Source organism: Periplaneta americana, chromosome 3 (assembly GCF_040183065.1).
Source record: "Periplaneta americana isolate PAMFEO1 chromosome 3, P.americana_PAMFEO1_priV1, whole genome shotgun sequence".
In the NCBI taxonomy this organism is placed as follows: domain Eukaryota; kingdom Metazoa; phylum Arthropoda; class Insecta; order Blattodea; family Blattidae; genus Periplaneta; species Periplaneta americana.
In genome coordinates, this window is record NC_091119.1 from 163,430,908 (window position 1) to 163,448,314 (window position 17,407).

The 17,407-nt window shown below is 33.3% G+C and overlaps 3 protein-coding genes across 6 annotated transcripts in view; 2 read left to right on the top strand and 1 right to left on the bottom strand.

The window, feature by feature from the left end:
- LOC138696801 (transmembrane protein 184C) overlaps positions 1–280 on the top strand; it is a 41,957-nt gene extending 41,677 nt beyond the window's left edge. The window contains exon 5 of the mRNA XM_069822216.1: positions 1–280. This exon is cut by the window's left edge and continues 26,574 nt beyond it. The gene's annotated coding sequence lies outside the window, so the exon portion shown is untranslated.
- Positions 1–16,813, bottom strand: part of nSMase (neutral sphingomyelinase) — an 18,149-nt gene extending 1,336 nt beyond the window's left edge. The window contains exons 1-7 of one of the 3 annotated variants that reach the window (XM_069822217.1): positions 16,583–16,813; positions 15,819–15,992; positions 15,106–15,289; positions 11,753–11,959; positions 8,735–8,863; positions 8,529–8,640; positions 1–3,584 (exon numbers count right to left, since the gene is read on the bottom strand). The exon at positions 1–3,584 is cut by the window's left edge and continues 1,336 nt beyond it. In XM_069822217.1, coding sequence (XP_069678318.1) covers positions 3,226–3,584; positions 8,529–8,640; positions 8,735–8,863; positions 11,753–11,959; positions 15,106–15,289; positions 15,819–15,992; positions 16,583–16,626 — 1,209 coding nt within the window. In that variant the 5' untranslated portion in view covers positions 16,627–16,813 and the 3' untranslated portion in view covers positions 1–3,225. Of the gene's footprint in view, positions 3,585–8,528; positions 8,641–8,734; positions 8,864–11,752; positions 11,960–15,105; positions 15,290–15,818; positions 15,993–16,578 lie in introns of all 3 variants that reach the window. The other 2 variants (XM_069822218.1, XM_069822219.1) reach the window with 2 other exon arrangements.
- Positions 16,814–16,825: 12 nt separating this feature from the next.
- LOC138696800 (calnexin-like) overlaps positions 16,826–17,407 on the top strand; it is a 45,335-nt gene continuing 44,753 nt past the window's right edge. For both annotated transcript variants that reach the window (XM_069822215.1, XM_069822214.1), the window contains exon 1: positions 16,826–17,380. The gene's annotated coding sequence lies outside the window, so the exon portion shown is untranslated. The remainder of the gene's footprint in view (positions 17,381–17,407) is intronic.

The window sequence follows — 17,407 nt, forward strand, 5'->3', positions numbered from 1 at the left end:
TATAAGATTATCATCCATTTTGCAGTGCATTGCAGTATGTGATGTTGTTCTCCTTTTGATGTATAATAGGTCTATTGAACCTGAAACTAATTTTTCACAAAACAGTGACATTCCTCTTTTTGCAGTGGACTCTTTCTTGTTAATCACTCGGATTAAATTACATATGAATATCCATATAATTATACATATAGATTATTCAAAACAAGGAAGTTGAGAAATTGCTGAACCTTTGTTAAAGAATGTTTACACAAAAAAAAAAAAAAAAAGGTTTTATTCAAAATAGATACTACTTGCTTTCAATTATTTCACTTTGGTTATCATAATTTCTAAATGTAGCAAACCAAACTTGTTAAAGTTATCTTTATGTGGGCTATTGGCGTTTTTATTTCAAAACTTTATTCCTCGAAATAATGGTTTCGTCTTTACAGATGTCAATTGATCTTCTTTAGAAGTCTAATGTTATGAAACCTATAATCATCCCGAAAGCTTGTTGTAAAATCCGAAAAAAACAAAATGGCAGTCAAAGTTTTTCTGTATATATTATAGTTTATGTTACAATTATTAGCAAAATAATAAATAAATAAATATTAATCTGATTTCACATACACATACCCGATTTTCAGTTGGGTATTTAACGATACTGTATCAGTGACTAGATTATTCAGCATCGATGAAATTGGTGATAATGAGATGGTATTTGGTAACATGAAGCGTAGGATTCGCTAAGGGATTACTTGACATTGCCTTAAATTTAGGCAAAACTCAGAAAAACCCCACCTAGGTAATCAACCCAAGCAGGAAGCGAACCTGCGCCCAAGCGCAGCTTCATATCAGTAGGCAACCAATTCTTGTGTTAATGAAATTATATTTACTTCATTTTTATGTAAACTTACTTTTAACAAAGTTTCAGCAATTTCAAAATTGTCTTGATTTTTTTTATAACCCCATAATTTTTTCCTCTTTCATTCTGTATTATTACTCTGAAATTTTCACATTTCTTGTTCGGTTGAAAATATACTTAAATTGTGAGGGTCATAGTTGGAATGTACGTTTAAATACGGACATATCTGAAAAGCATATTATCTTGCAGCTTTTGTTCCCTTCTCAATTAAGATTATAAAAATGCCAATGACATATGGACGGCTCAGAAGCCAATCAGTGTAAGAAGGAAAAGAGAAAATGAGGGTTCCATTAATATTTAAAAATTAACTAATGGGTTATTGATCTGTGACAATAATTGCAGTAACTTAATACATATTTACGTAAGTGTCAAGTAATAAATGTAACTATTAGAGGCAAAAAGAAATTTAAAAAAAATTACTGACATTGTTTTTGTCCACTGAACTTTTTTCAAACATTTTCTGGCAAGTCTAATTCTTCTAATCACAAGAGTCATCGGTTTCATCACTGTGATCATACATCTGGTTGGGTCTCTGCAGAAGTACTGGTAGTGCTATCAACTTTTGAATGATCATTTACAGAATTATCCGAATTATAAAAAAATTAAACTTAATGCTGTGATATTCCATTTGCTATTTCAATTTTTCTATTTATCAGTTTATTGTATCTCTTGTTGTTCTTAGTTTTGTTTTGTTAATGCATTCCATATTTTCTCTGTATTTGATATTAATATACGTAATATTTTAGTTTGCTTTGTCATTTTAAAAGTTGGGTGAACTAAGTAAATAAATAAAATAAATTAAAAAAAAAACCCTCAAACTAATTTGACTGTTAGTTCACTTGAAAGTCGGCTGAAGTTATAAGCTATGATGGCTGCAGAAACATCTGAATCAAATACATGAGTCTCAACATCAGGTTACAAATTTTTTTCTCTTACTTTGAATGACCACTGAAATTTTATGTGATGTTTTCAGAAGCACTAATATGTGCTCTTCCAGTTGAAAATTATATAATAATAATGATAATAATAATAATAATAATCCATGGCGCCACAGCCCTTGAAGGGCCCAGACCAGCCAGCTGGCTGCTGGCCTCCCGTTCACATGCCGAAGCAGAGGTGGACGATCATCCAACCAGAATGGAGGTATCGAGTGGTTAGCACGATGATCCTCCCAGCTGTTATAGCTGGCTTTCGCTACCTATTGTAGCTCCCCAAGTGCATCATGATGCTGGGTGGACACCGGTCCCATACACTGGCCGAAAAAAATTATATTACCGGTACTGACTTAATTGAATATGCTCCTGAAAAAATGTGTCAAAAGAATGTCTCAAGCCCAGTATCTCAGAATTGGATATTTAGTGACTTACACTGATTGGCTTTTGAACTGTCAATATTTAGGACCATTTTAGTGCAATTCTATACATTTCACTGATGTTAAATTTTTCAGTTGTTTAATTTATAATTATAATTTCTGCACAAAATAATTATTTGTAACTAACTTGTTCAGGTCCATTTTTAAAAGAAGAAAATATACCCATAATAGGTTCGAATTGACAGCAACAAATGTATTTAAAAAAAACTGAAATATGCGACTAGTTTACCGCTCTGCAGTAAATTAAATTTTTAATACAGTATATTAACTTCATTGTTAACGTCCAATTAATGACTAGCATTTCTAAAACCTCTCTTGTTTTAAAAATGTCTGAATATTAAAATGCTTACTGATGTATCATATATAATTTTATGGAAAATCAGTTTTTGAAAACAATTTTTTCTTTAACATAAAGAAAACGAAATCTTTTCCAGTACATAACGTAATTATTTCTGATTATATATACTTGCTGTTGTTTCCATTTCTAAGTATGAAAACAATTTCACGATGCCCCCCCAATATGTACCTGCTACTACCGTCCAAAGTTTCATGTTGTTAAGATTTCAATGAAGCTAATTTCTTGATTACAATTAAATCACGTTTTTAGTTGACTTCTAAGAGAATTTTATATTGAGAGTATGTTCCAGTTGACGATCTTTGCGAATATGTATTATGTACGTACATATTGAAATATATACACTAGTAAAATATTTCAGGATTCTCATGTACGTTCCAATACTAAACAATAAAGATTATGATAAAAGCATTACATAACCAAAGGGATTTTAAAATGACATATCAGTAAGCCACAATCTTATCAAAATTACACATACCAGCTGCTTTTCTTGTTTGTGTTGTAAACAATGGTGTATTAAATTAGATTATGAACTCTGGAACAGAAGGCTGCACAAAAGTGTCGTTTTTTAAACAAAAACAATTGCAGAAATTATTATCAACTATTGTTAATTTTCTCGTTCAGATTACTGTTCGTCAACTGTGCATGAACAACTCCTATTCCCAATTTTCCTGTAAGAATTGCATTTACTTCCGTTCTGTTCCAAATAGAAGCCATGAATACTGTAAAACAGAGCAAAATAGTTACAATGATACGAATAATATTAATAGCTTTAAACCAGCCATAAGGAGCATCTGAACCAATTGTACACAACAAAGTCAGAAAGAGGGCAGCGGAATATATCCAGTATGACCGTTTATCCTGGTTCAGCTTTGCTAGTGCTGCATTGCAGATGGCTCTGCTCTCGTTCAGAGCTTCCACGTACTCATGCTTATCCAGTCCTGTATCTCCAATCACTGAAGATAGAAAATCACAAACATAAGTTACTTTATGTACTTTACATCAATTTCTGAGGTGTCAAAACGTTATTAGACTGAACCATTGTTTATTTTAGACTTCCATAAAATTTTAATTAACTTTAATTAATCAGACTGCTTCTCAACTAATATGGTGGTAACATAAAAAAAGCATTACTAATTTTCGTGCAGGGTAAGAATCTGTTTGACAGCATGGTAAAGATTCAACATGGGGCGGATTAGAACAGACTTGACAAACTACAGTGCGTCTTCGCCATCATGCCTGCAATGATTACTCGGTGGGAGGCAGTGCTTCTGCTGCTGAGATGGCAAGCACATTCGCGTGATGATCAATACATGTCATTCTGTGATGCCTTATGGCATGCTGATGAAATCAAGCCTCATCATAATAAAAAAAAAAATCGATCAGGGATCAAGTTCTTCATTACAGTAAAACCCCGATAAGACGCTGTTCAAGGGACCGCGTGTAAACCGCGTTTTAACCGGGACCGCGTATTAGGCGGGTATACTAATCTTGAGTTATATACAATATCTATTAGCATTCTTCTTTATTAAAATACATGATTCATGAAAGGTAATACAGTATTACTCCATTATGTAATTACTGCACTGTACGTTATAGTAATATACGTTACAAGAGTGGTATGTTGACGTTTTCATGGTCGAGGAAAAGATTGAAAAAGCGAAACGTAGTTGAGCTTTTTTAATTTCCGAGAACATGAAAACAAACATACCGCTCATGTATCGTACATTATTTTGTGCGAAGATCGTTTATTACATACCTGAAAGACGAATTTCTAATTACTTGCAATGAAATCTCCATCTTGGTTTCTGTTTAATGACGGCAACTTCGGAACACCAAAATATCTTTCTTGGTATAAAATGTTTTCTGTGTTTACTATACTCCAGCAGGCTGTGATATACGTCTGTCTTTTTTTTCCCCCAGTCTATAAATGCGAACTTAAAACAAACGGTAAGGTTATGTAATGATTTATTTTTCATTTTAATATTTTAACAATATTATTTATATAACCCATGTATTGTGGGTACCTATCACCACGGCATGGCGCGTCCTCAGGTTGCGGATAGAGGAGACGGCCTCCAGATATGGAGGGTAGCTGCGAATATATTGAATAAGCAGTCGTGGACAGCCGATAAGGGGTGGTCCTCCAGCTTGGGGGTTGGGCGAAGGGCTAACAACCCATCACCGTAAAAAAACAGCTTGTTACGAATTCCTACAATAAGCCTCGGAATAGATGGGCAGGGCATGTAGCACGTATGGGCGAATCCAGAAATGCATATAGAGTGTTAGTTGGGAGACCGGAGGGAAAAAGACCATTGGGGAGGCCGAGACATAGATGGGAGGATAATATTAAAATGAATTTGAGGGAGGTGGGATATGATGATAGAGACTGGATTAATCTTGCACAGGATAGGGACCGATGGCGGGCTTATGTGAGGGCGGCAATGAACCTTCGGGTTCCTTAAAGGCCATTTGTAAGTAAGTATTATTTATATAACATATTGCAGTAATAACATCGGCATCTGGAATCTTGTTGATTTTTTCACGGCTTCCTTAATGTTACTTGTACCAAGAATGCAATAAGTTTCGTGGAGTAGTAGACTTTACTTAATTTTTGCAAATATTTAAAAACAATAATTAACATTGCAATTTAGGTGAAATTGCAGTGGTAAGTTTCCAATTTATAATTATTACTATGTTAAACATCTCTAAAAATAATATGTTAAAAGCCTAAAGCAGTAAAATGAATGTCGCGCTTAAGCGGTAAGAAGAGGGAAATTGTTATGTGTGTTACGTTGGGAATAATGAACGTGGTATTTCACACTTACCGCGTATTGGTTCTGTGCGGAAAACAAGCAAATACGCACGATCTCGCACAAAAGACATTTACGATACTGTATGTATGTACTGTACTTAATTCTTCTGAAAAGAGTCCTTTATAGTTGTTTGCTGTGTGCGTGTTCTCCAAGTCCTCATGTTTACCACACTTCACTCTCTTGTGCTTACACCCTCCCGACCTCGCAGCTCTGCAGTGATTGAGTCGCGATTTTTTATTATTGTTATTAATGTCGATGATGGGATTCCTAATGAATCAGACAGTTGTTTCTGATTAAGAGTAGCCTACTGTTTTCATCGTACTTTCGTAAGATTTCCAATTTTTCAGACACAAAAAGCACTTTTCGCTTAACACTCATTGTAATCACACAGACACTTCAATACACTAAAGGGTAACAAACTGACCAGCAAAAATTTCCAGATTTTTATTACGGTCGAGTGAGGAATGTTTCTTGAGAAAGAGAGGATTAGCAAGAGGGTGGATTATTGTAACTGTAAGCTGTGCAGGTAAAGGGTCGAATGCAATACTTTTCAGGTTAATGGCACCAGTGAGTTCAATGGCCAAAATGATTCATTGCTGTTATAGCACATTGCTGAAAATGACATCGAAAATATTCCACAAAAATAGTGTATTATGCGGGATTTGAGCACAACAAACGGGGTATTTTATAAAGGCATTATATATGAAATGTGCAGGGACCGGACAAAAAAAGCGTATTACACGGGATAGCGTAATAAGCGGGCGCATCTTATCGAGGTTTTACTGTATTTACTTTTTCTAACACCTAATAACAAAAATTAAGCCTGCGATTGTAATCTTGGGGCTGTAATTCATGACATGATGGAATTCTATATAGCTTTAGTTTCAATAATTTTGTTGCCATTCCCGCAGATGCTTTAGAAATCCCTGTCTGCTGTGCTAAACGTTTCAGAGACTTGAGTGGGCTACGCTCTAATGTCGCACAAATTTCATCCAATTTTTCTTCCGTAAGAACACGATCCTTTTGTCGTCTTTTTCTGTCATTTACAGAACCTGTTTAATTGAATCTATTAAATAACCTTAATATTGTTTTTCTAGAGGGTTCTGGCCTGTCAGGAAATTTACATCTGAATTTTCACCTCGTTGAAGCACTCGATTTTGTACGTGTTGTATATGTAAATACGTTCCTTTAATGAATATCTGTTTACCATGATGAAATGATCTGTTCTCCATTTGAGCTAAACGAATACTGTCAGAGGCCTTGCAGGTATTAGGCCTAGTGGCCTGTTACGGTCTCCGTCCATCTTTTCAGGGGGCGTCCCAAAGATCGTCTTCCATGTGGTATATAGCGGAGAATTTGTCTTGGGAGTCTGGAACGGTCCATTCTATTGACATGGTTAAGCCATTTTTGTCTATATATATAATTTATTTATAGACGTCACGTCATAATGTTGACATGAACGAGAATGGTTTTGACTAGGTGTGCCAGCATACATGTCGTCTTAGTGGCAGAAGCGTGGCCTCTCACAGTCAATCATTGCGAGCATGATGGCGAAGATGCACTGTATTTCTTTCCAAATGTTTACTTGATTCCATGTGGTTATGTTGAAATTTTACCCTTGCACCATGGATAGGGTTACCAGATGTTCGTATTTAGCAGAACATGCCTTTTTTTATGAAAAAGTCGTAATCATCTGATTTCCAATAAATAAATTTCAACATAATTCTGAAATGCGAATAAAACTTGAATTTTTCGTCTATAAATTTCATTCAGAGATTGAACTGACTTCAACATTACCTCGAACATTTAGCAACACTTAACAAGTTATCAATTTAGAAGTAATCCTTGACTGATTTTCCAGAGGTAAAGGAACAGTGACTTTCAAACTGTGGGTTAGGCACTTCTTGACTCTGTACCATTCGAATAACCATTTTAGTGCTAGAGTTGATATTAGCCACAATTTAATTTTTTTTTCTTATGAAAATCAACATAAGTGAAATTGTGAACATACAAAGTTATTCTTCCGAGTGTGGTGAAGCGCCTCAGAATTTTTTCAGCAAATATTTGGTGAGTGTAGTGGTCTTTCTAAATACATGTGAAATTTGATAGCTTGGCATTTGTCATGCATGCTTCTACATATTACAGTGCTGGCACTGAAAGTTACTGCAATGTAATTGTATTGATTTTTGTGTTAACTGTATTTTTTAATGATTTTATTTTCTTGTACAGATAATTATTTAGTATAAGCCTATATAAAATAACGAGTAATGCCAATTTTGCAGCTTAAAGTGGTCATTTTCATTTAAAAAATCGTAAAATATAAAAATACATGGCTTCTACAAAATTTTTTGTCCTGTTTTTTGAACCAACCTGCCCAGTTTTTCACTTACTCACGAGTATCTGGAAACCTTAACCATGAGGTGACATATGGCTAGCAAAACAAACCCTCTTAGGTAAGTGATCTCATTTGGTCTCCATTATTTGTTATAGGTTTGTTGTAATGTTTCAGGTTACTTCAATTCGTCGGTTTACAAGCAAAACACATTAAGTAAAAAATATCACTTCTGAGAAAAAGACGTTTGAATGTTCTTGACAAAACTGAATTCACAAAATATTATTTTTAGTAAGTTGTTTCTTTTTATGTGTATTTCATTTTCCAATTCAAAGTTTATACACATATATTAAATAAATTATATACACCTTTTTCTCAAAAGTAATATTTTGCTTGTAAACCGATGAGTTATTCATTAGTATTAATTTACAAGTTAGTGTATTGTACAGTATAATGTGAAGGCATGCAGTACTTTAATTGTATGAGAGTAGATATAAATTAGGCTGTCAAATAAGCAAAAAATTACTCAGTTTTGAGAAGATTTTTGCATACTGTTCCAATTAAAATTTCAAATTCAAAATTCCTTGCAAAAATAAAGTCTGACACTTCAAAAGAAAAAAAATTATAATAAAATAATGATATAAAAACTTAAATCACATTAGTTCTTCTTATTTTATCAACACAGGACATTAATATGACATCAAAGCAAAATACTAGTTCATTAAAGAACTGTTTAAGAATTAATCGCTTACCTTCAGACATTGTAGCTCTAAGAGTAACTTGCACAGCTTCATGGTCTGAAAAGCTAAATGTTTCTTCTGGCACTTTATCTGGCAGAGGAAATTGATATTTCAGACAGTTCACCTATAAACATAGTTTAAAAAATTAGCTCATGTACTGTACAGTATAATAATAAATTTTCATTGTCTTTCAATTATAATTTACAATAAAAATTTACCATAAGACCTGGCCTAGCCTTGTATAATATGTAATCTATCCGTTTTCCATCAGGTTTATCCAAACCAAGTTTCTTGTCAGTGTAACTATTCCGAATTGATTCATTGGTTCCTTTACAATCAGGTGACACCTGCAAATTAATACAAACTAACTTAATTTTACGCCAAAATTAACTTCACTTACAACTAATGAGAAATAAATAAAATGATTTTCAGTCCATTTTAAAATGAGAGGAAATAAAAGAGAAGGTTTTGCTCTCATTTACAAATGACAATGCAAATTCTGATTGCATATTGACACGAATAATAGGTACAAATAATATATGGCAATACAATATATTCCAAATAAGATTACCGTATTTTTCGGACAATAAGATGCACCTTGATTTTAGAATGAAACTTTATTTCGATATTTTTTTTCTCTGCCAGTTTAGCAACTGATTTTCTTGCTTTCATTTTCTCAGTTGGCAGAACCATCGTTTTGCTACACTATTACCATGTTGTTTTGGATATGTTTATACACGCACAATGTGCCAATGTCACAACTTAGCAACAAAGCAAGTGTAAAGGGGAGTGAAAGTACGTATCTTTCTTTTTCTATCATCCTTTCAAAGTCATCACTGTCATCTAGCTAGACAGCATAGTAACAAGTGAATGTTGGCTCTATGATGTATCTTTGGACTATAAGATGCATTCGAATTTGAAATCAGTATTTTTCAATATAAAAAAAGTGACCTTATAGTTCGGAAAATACGATACTTACATATTACAATAATTGATTCAAAGACAAATTTCCATTTCATGCATGAAAATAGCTCCCAGAGCTTGGACAATATAATATACTTCCTGTACAGTTAAAAAATGTGACGGATGAATCACTATCAACAGTGACATATGCCTTCTCTTCATATGCACTGCCGAGGGATTTGGGATTTAACCCAGGCATGTTGGTGCACAATCCTAGTGATTAGAAGTTGTGCACTGCCACCTTTTCTTGTCCTGAGGTAGAAATTTTACACGAAAATCTCTGTACCATACCCACCGGAAATCGAATCTTGGCCGGCTAGTCTAGAGGCAGACTTGCTGCCACAAAGCTAACTTGGCGGATTAGTTAAAACATGAAAAATCAAACCTTTTCATTGCATTGACTGGTATTGAGTCTCTCTTGCATGAAACCATTTATTGTTCTTGTCTAGCACTGGTAATCATATAGAATATGTAAAGACTGAATGAGAATGGTAAGTTGCTGGGTACTGACTTAAGCTTTATTCTAACATAAATTAGCTTAACCCAATCTAGGCTAAACTAAACTAACCTAACAACCCAATGTAATTTTCATTAAATATTTTCGTCATAATGCTCTTTTAAATTTCATTTTGAATTCTGCATACCTACCGTTCAATAATTATTGCATACCATTATGATGGGATCTCTGACATCAGTCATTCGGGCCAGGGCTAATATCCATAAATGGTTTCATGCATAAAGCAAATGTAATGGAAAAGTAAATTTCCTCCAAAACGCATTACTTTACTTTCTTGAAAATGTTAATACATATATAACACGCAGTAATAGTAGTGAAGTGAAAGGGATGATAACTACGGCTTTTTTTTTTTTTGGGTGGGGGGGGGGGCTTCTGTAAATAATGCACAGTGTATTATCATTATGTAAGCCTCCTTATATGTTTATACACAAATAGTGTTTGTGTGTATGAAAATGGCGTGTACAACTATTTACACTAAACTCCCATCTCTAAGCACAGTATGATTGCTATGAGAAAGTGCATGATTCGTTTTTTTTATAATTATTTCGGGAAATAAGCACAGTCTACTATATAAAGTCGCGAAGCTTGACGTGTTTTTTTGCAAATCTCGTGATAAAGCGCTCCAAGCGGTTAGCAACTAGAAACAATAGACTGTCCATTGTCGACTTTGGACTGTGTCGTATTTCTATCGAGTGCTAGCTCGTTGCGTATTTCACATTGATGCTTGTGAAATGTTCGTTATTGGTTATAATGAAAATGTTAATGGCTAAAATATAATAATTGGAATAATAACATGGGACAAGGAGGAGACGTTTGTAGTGCTATAAACTGTAGCAACAGTATGAGAAAGAGGCCAGAGTTATCCTTTTTCCGATTCCCGAAAGATTCAGAAAGGTTCCTGGGTTTCCACAAGTATGCTATGCAGAAACAAAACTGTTAATTTGAAGTTCTTTGTGACTGTTAGAATATATTATATCCTTAAATTTCACAATGAAATGTTTCAGTATAACCGAAAGGACATTAGATACCGGTTAAAGCTCTGTCACTTAGACTGCTAAATTTCCAGAGAAATAAAGGTTAGGTCTACTTTTTTTTTCAGAGGATATATTTTTAATTGTAGCTATTAAATTTGTTATTATTTTTATGTGTTATTTTACTAAAGACGTAGAAAAATTAAGTTTGTTTTAATGAAATTTATTGATCACGTTTTATTTCCAATTCTGGTGTGATTATTATTGCTTAACCTCATCCCACTTTGTTAACTACGTAAGCCTACACTGCAAGTACCGGTACACGTAAGTTACTCCATTAATTCATATTTCCATTATTATTGTTTTAAAGAGAAATGCAAATTAATATTTATTGGTTTTATAGTTAATTATCGCTATAATCTTGAATGAGTAAATTTCAGTTCGTTTTGCACAAACAAAAATTATATTAACTTATTTCTTGTAGGTATCTTCGAGTTTATGGTGGAATTTAATATACTTCATTAAAATAATAAATTAACTTTATGCATTTAATATTTCAATAATGGAAGGAAGGTGTTAATTTTTCCAAAAGAACACGACAACTGAAGTGTAACATATTTTGTCGGCTGCTAGGAGAGAGATCTGCGATGATGAGGCGATAGTAGCGATCCTAGTGGTGGGCAACTACCCATGTTTGCATTTTTACTACATATTGAGCTTCGCGACTGTATATAGTAGACTGTGAAATAAGCTTGTCAGTTGATTTTAAGGTAGGAAGATCATACCTCTTTGGCTAGAGAGTAACTGTCTTGTAATTGAGCATTGTGGCAGATTATTTTATAAGACAGATCTCCTGGTTCAGTGTTAAGATCTCCTCCTAGGATTACTACATCAGCAGTGGATGTCAGACGGATGAATTGTGACATATCAAATGCCTGAAGAACTCTATGCGCCATATATTCATCATTCCAGCGATTATATTCTGCATGTAACTAGAACCATGAATAAATTAGATCAGTAAATGTCTGTTGCAAATACTGAAGGTGTATACAGGTCATATAATCATCACAAGATCCATCTAATGTTGTCGACAAAATATGACTTTATTTTTTTATTATTTTTTCTTACTTGGTTATTTAACAACGCTGTATCAACTATAAGGTTAGTTAGTGTCGATGGAATTGGTGATAGCCAGATGATATTTGGCGAAATGAGGCCGAGGATTCGTCGTAGATTACCTGACATTTGCCTTATGGTTGGGGAAAACCTCGGAAAAAACCCAACCAGGTAATCAGCCCAAGCGGGAATCGAACCCATGCCTGAGTGCAACTCCGGATCAGCAGGCAAGAGCCCTTAGTCGACTGAGCTATGCCAGTGGCTCCAATTTTATTTTTTATGTGATTAGGGTGACCATAATATTTCGAGTCAAAGACGAAACATCACCAAAGTTTGAACTAAAAAGTGTCGGATTATCACTTATCAGTTAGCTTCCTTCTATTCTGAAAATAAGCTCATCAAATAAAAGATAACATTGGTAATACGTAAATATTATAACATTTTTTCCCGACAGTTCGATAAAAAATCTTTTGCAAAGATATAATTGCAAATTTCATACAAACATAATTTTTAACAGATCATAAGAAATTTGATGAATACCAGTATCTTAAAAAGTATAATAGACCTATTTCTGATAATTCAAATTGTGTGGAGAAGAAACCCAGACTGTTATTCGAGTGTCTTTTGTTTCTCTACCAGAGAAACATTATTTGATCCAAACACAATTTAGTTCCATTTCACGCAAACGTATAAACAAAGGAAATAATCAAAAGTCGTTAATGAATATGTAAAGCTCATAGCAATTAAAAATTAAGGATATGTGAAGTAGTGTGAAGAGAACTTACGAAACACTTGGAGCCATATTAAATATTCATAGTAAGAATTTAATATTACCTTTCTTCTAGTGTTATTTTCAAATGTAAGTTGCTTCGTGTGGTATAAATATCAAATAATACGAATTCATAGTTCTTCATTAAAATTATAGTTATTTTACATAAAAATAAAATAACGCTTGTTTACATAAAAATAAAATAACACTACGACTATACAAATAAGTCTTACAAAAAACTAATACTGATGGCGCAATTAAATTTTGTTATAAATTAAATGCAATCACAAAATTAACATGAACTTTTACGAATATTTACACTTTCTTGAGCTAAAATAGATTATGGTAGGCTACAACTAATATTGATTGTCTATAATTAAACTTATAGGCTAGGACTGTCTATATTTTCTCGGAGGGAAAAAGTCACAATATTTGTATATGTGGATATTCTCTTAGAATTTGCATTCTTATAGGAAATAAATTAAATATAAAATCCGGCATCAAGATTTCAGTAGACATTATGAGAATATAATAGTACCCTGAGTTCCTGCGAACATTTCCAGTGTTTCTGTTTGCCAACCAGAGGCAGGACTCCCCTACTACCAATACTGCTTGCATCTGTGAACTCACAGCACTACGTCAGATTAAAACTTACTTACTGTGTTATATTAATAATATTCGGTACTCATCCTCCTCATAGTAGCTAGACGTCAGAGGGACTTTTTAGAACTACATTCCAAGGCAGCTCTTATTTCATCCAATTTTTCTTTGGTAAGTACATGAGGTTGTTAGCTATAGTAAAGGCAGAAGAAATTGGCGGGTTTTTGGTCTTGTGCGGAAACTACTCACTCCACACTTTCTCTAGCGGTTTATGACCTAAACAAAGAGACCTTCCTGTCACTGCGTTCGAATGCTGGTTGTTGACAAGTGCTCGTCTGTGATACTACTGTGTTATAGCTTGTTCGCAAATATATGTAATAATAAACAGTATTTTATAATAGGCCTACTAATCATCCAAGAAATCGCTATCATGTCTCAGTCAAGCCCTGATATCAGAAGTCATTAGGCGTTATTTATCAAGTTTATTGTTTTTTTTTTAACTTAAAAGATTGTGAGGACATTAAAAGTGTCCTATCATCAACGTAGATAGCCACTGCTAAGGCGTGTGGTTTTTTTCAAGATCGGTTCAGAGAATTTGTGCAGAACGATTTTTTTTAGTCATACTTATTGTGTTATTTGTTTTGGTAAGCTAAGCCATTCTAAGTGTGCTTCTAATACATAAGTATTTTTTTATCTACATTTTCTACACACAGCAAAAATATATTATTTTTTTGCACTTCAATTTTTAATTTTCTCATGATTCACAAATTGATAACTATTTATTATTTAGTATTTACTATTTCAATACAATATTCTGAAAACACATAGAACAAAATACTTGTGTGTAATGCTAAATATTTTATTTCTCGTATTAGGTTTAGATTACATAATAATTATTATTACATTTGTGAAATGGCTAACTTGCGAAATATTATAAAGGATATCATCTAAAGTCTGATTAGTGTATGTGATGTATGCAATGGAGAGGAAAAGAGAACTGGCAGCCATAACCCATTATCTCCTGGCTTAGTTACCTCATGAGTGATGCCTTATTATTGTCACTTACGAGTTTCAGACCTCTGTTCGGACAATGCACTAAACAAAACAACAATATTCAGTAAGTCAGGTATTTGTAATTACTAGAAATCGCGTTATTTTATTTATTGTTTTAAGTTTTCCTAGAGTGCAAAATGTCTGAATGGAAGAGTAAGTTATTTGAGACAGAACCATACACCAAGCAGGTTCTTCTGCCCCTAGTATAGCTTTTCCAGTCATTCACAGCACCTGTTTCATTAAACTTACTCACTAAATTTAGTACTGTGCTTCTACATGAAACTGGGTGGCCAGATTATTTAGATATGTCTAAAGTTTTCCCTTGTTCTTTTCTTTTTCCATTGTATGCTTTCAAAATGTGTGAATATGTTAACCATTGTACAACACAATGTAAGAGAATAAACTGTACTTATTCTTAGCTGATTCACTGCATGCCTTTACTGCCAGCTATCAAGGACAGACTGACACAGCTAAAAGTTGCAGCAGTGATTTCCCACATCAAACCGTGGCAATAGTCAGAGGAACTACTGCTGGTTGGGCACATTCGCTGGGACTCATTGTATTTGCGTACAGAAAACCTATTCATAGGCCTATACTTACATGAGCTGAATATATGTTGATAGTGATATCTTTACATTTAACCTTACAAAGACCAATTCCTTTGCCACCAAACCAGTCACCATGGTGAAGTTTGTGAATATAGCCGTTCACTGGCCACTGATGGAAAAATGTATCTTCGATTACATATTTTGAAAATATGCATACTCCAGAACCAAACACGCCACTAGAAATAAAAACTGGAATCATTTATTTTCTGCAGGTTATCAGAAAATCGAATTCACAATGTAGGCTTATAACTTGTATCAGTCAAATTCAGAGCAATTACATCTCAGTTATTTATTTCCGAAACTGATGATTACTTAACTACAGCTGTGACTTAGCAAATAGGAAGAAGTTTGGCAGAAGTAGCTATACGGTACTGTACAAGCAAGAAACATATAGAATTTTATAATCTAGAGAATGAATCTCAACTCTGTAGACTACATAAACTGCAGCTCTACAATTTTTTTTTTTTTATTTTGTATCTTTCGTGCAATACAATAGTCACTTCAGGACGAAAAAAATTACGAAATATTAAACAGTCTTTCTTTGAAAGTTAGAGTATCATTCTGTCTGAAACATATTTTAATTTGATAAATTTAACATTGTAGGCTAACAACTTACAATACTTATACAACATTATTCCTAATTCTCATAACGTCAATATTTTACAATATTTCACTTAGTTGTACTAATATGATAAGTACCGGTACCTGTAAAAGTAATGCGAGAAAGGTAATGACTGGCTTGTCTTCTTCTTAATATTCAAGTAATCATTCTCAGACCATACTTCTTGCAAGCAAACTATGTCATATTTTCCCAGGGCCAGCTCTTCAGCTATTGCATTCATTCTTGCTTGCCGGTCTTTTGATATTCCTGGTATACCCCTGTTTAATAAAGTAAAATGTATAAGAGTGTAAAACCAAACCCGATTTGAATTTGTAACATAGGCTACTAATATTACACATTAACTAACAAGGGAAAAATTTAAATGTGAGGCCTACATTGAAAAATTCAGATTTATATCTAAATATTTATCCAGTTATGTATCCACAGTATGGTGTTAGACACAAATAACTTTTGCTTATATAGCACATGTAGGAAGTTTCAGATATTCATATGTAAGGATTTGCTGAGTACGGTTTGTTTGGACAGTTTAAATAGCTATTGATAGTTTCTATTACTTGATTTATTCTGCTCTCTTTACATATTTAAAATCAACCTAATCTATACAAAGAGTACATCCCAATTAGAAAATAATGGAAATAAAAAAAAACATTAATTATATTATTATATTCAAAGACAAAGATTTAAGCAACGAATATTTTATCGATGTCTGTTAAGTTTATGCATGCCTTGGAGTTTTGTAGTAAAAAAACATATTTATACATAAACTTTGCCAGCTGTGTAAAGGTTTTCAAGAAGTTTACATAGCAGCAATGTGTCAAAATTAAAAAACTGTTGAACGCGCACCTACCAACAATTCAATGTGAATACGTTTATATCAGTTTCCACAGACATTTTAAATTATCTAATTAAAACAAATGAAAAATATAAAAATAAAACTAAATGTTATGGTCCCATAAATTGTACTTGGTTGATTATTTACAACATTTATGAACTATTGTACACGTCTCCATTGCTATTTCGCGTACTGCGTGTGTTTTGTTTTATGACGTAATAATGGTTTGCGATGTTAAATTAGAGAATTCATGTTACATTACATTCCCATATTAAAGGAATAACGATGATTTAAAACACAATAAATAACATAGATAATTTTCGCACATATATGATATTAGCATTCAATATATAATATATCAATTTATAAGGCTACTGAATTGTAATGCAACGTTGCCAATTGTGAGCATTACTATTATTTATCGGTATCTTATTCGTTTGTGATACGAAAATATCTTGCTAAAAAGTACTCTGAAATATAGTTTGAACAACATTTTTCATTTATTTATTAGGGACTTACTAGTTAATTTCTTTAGCGAAAGAATTATTAACTTTCTGGCAACACGCAAATGGCCAACTGTTTGTTCGTGATTGGTTCTCTATGAAAACCAAACCGGTAGGGGAAACCTCGAAGTCTCGAATAATCAGGAAGTTGTGAGTTTCGTGTTGCTTATTTAATGTGTGTTAATTTACGGCTAAGTGTTATAGAACCGGTGATAATTTAAGCGTATTTATATTTAGTGTTTATTGATTGTGTGTCAAACAGAAGTCATCCGGTTTACCAGTAGCAGCGTGACATTTCACCTAACCACAGGTAACTTCCTATAATGAGATTATTATG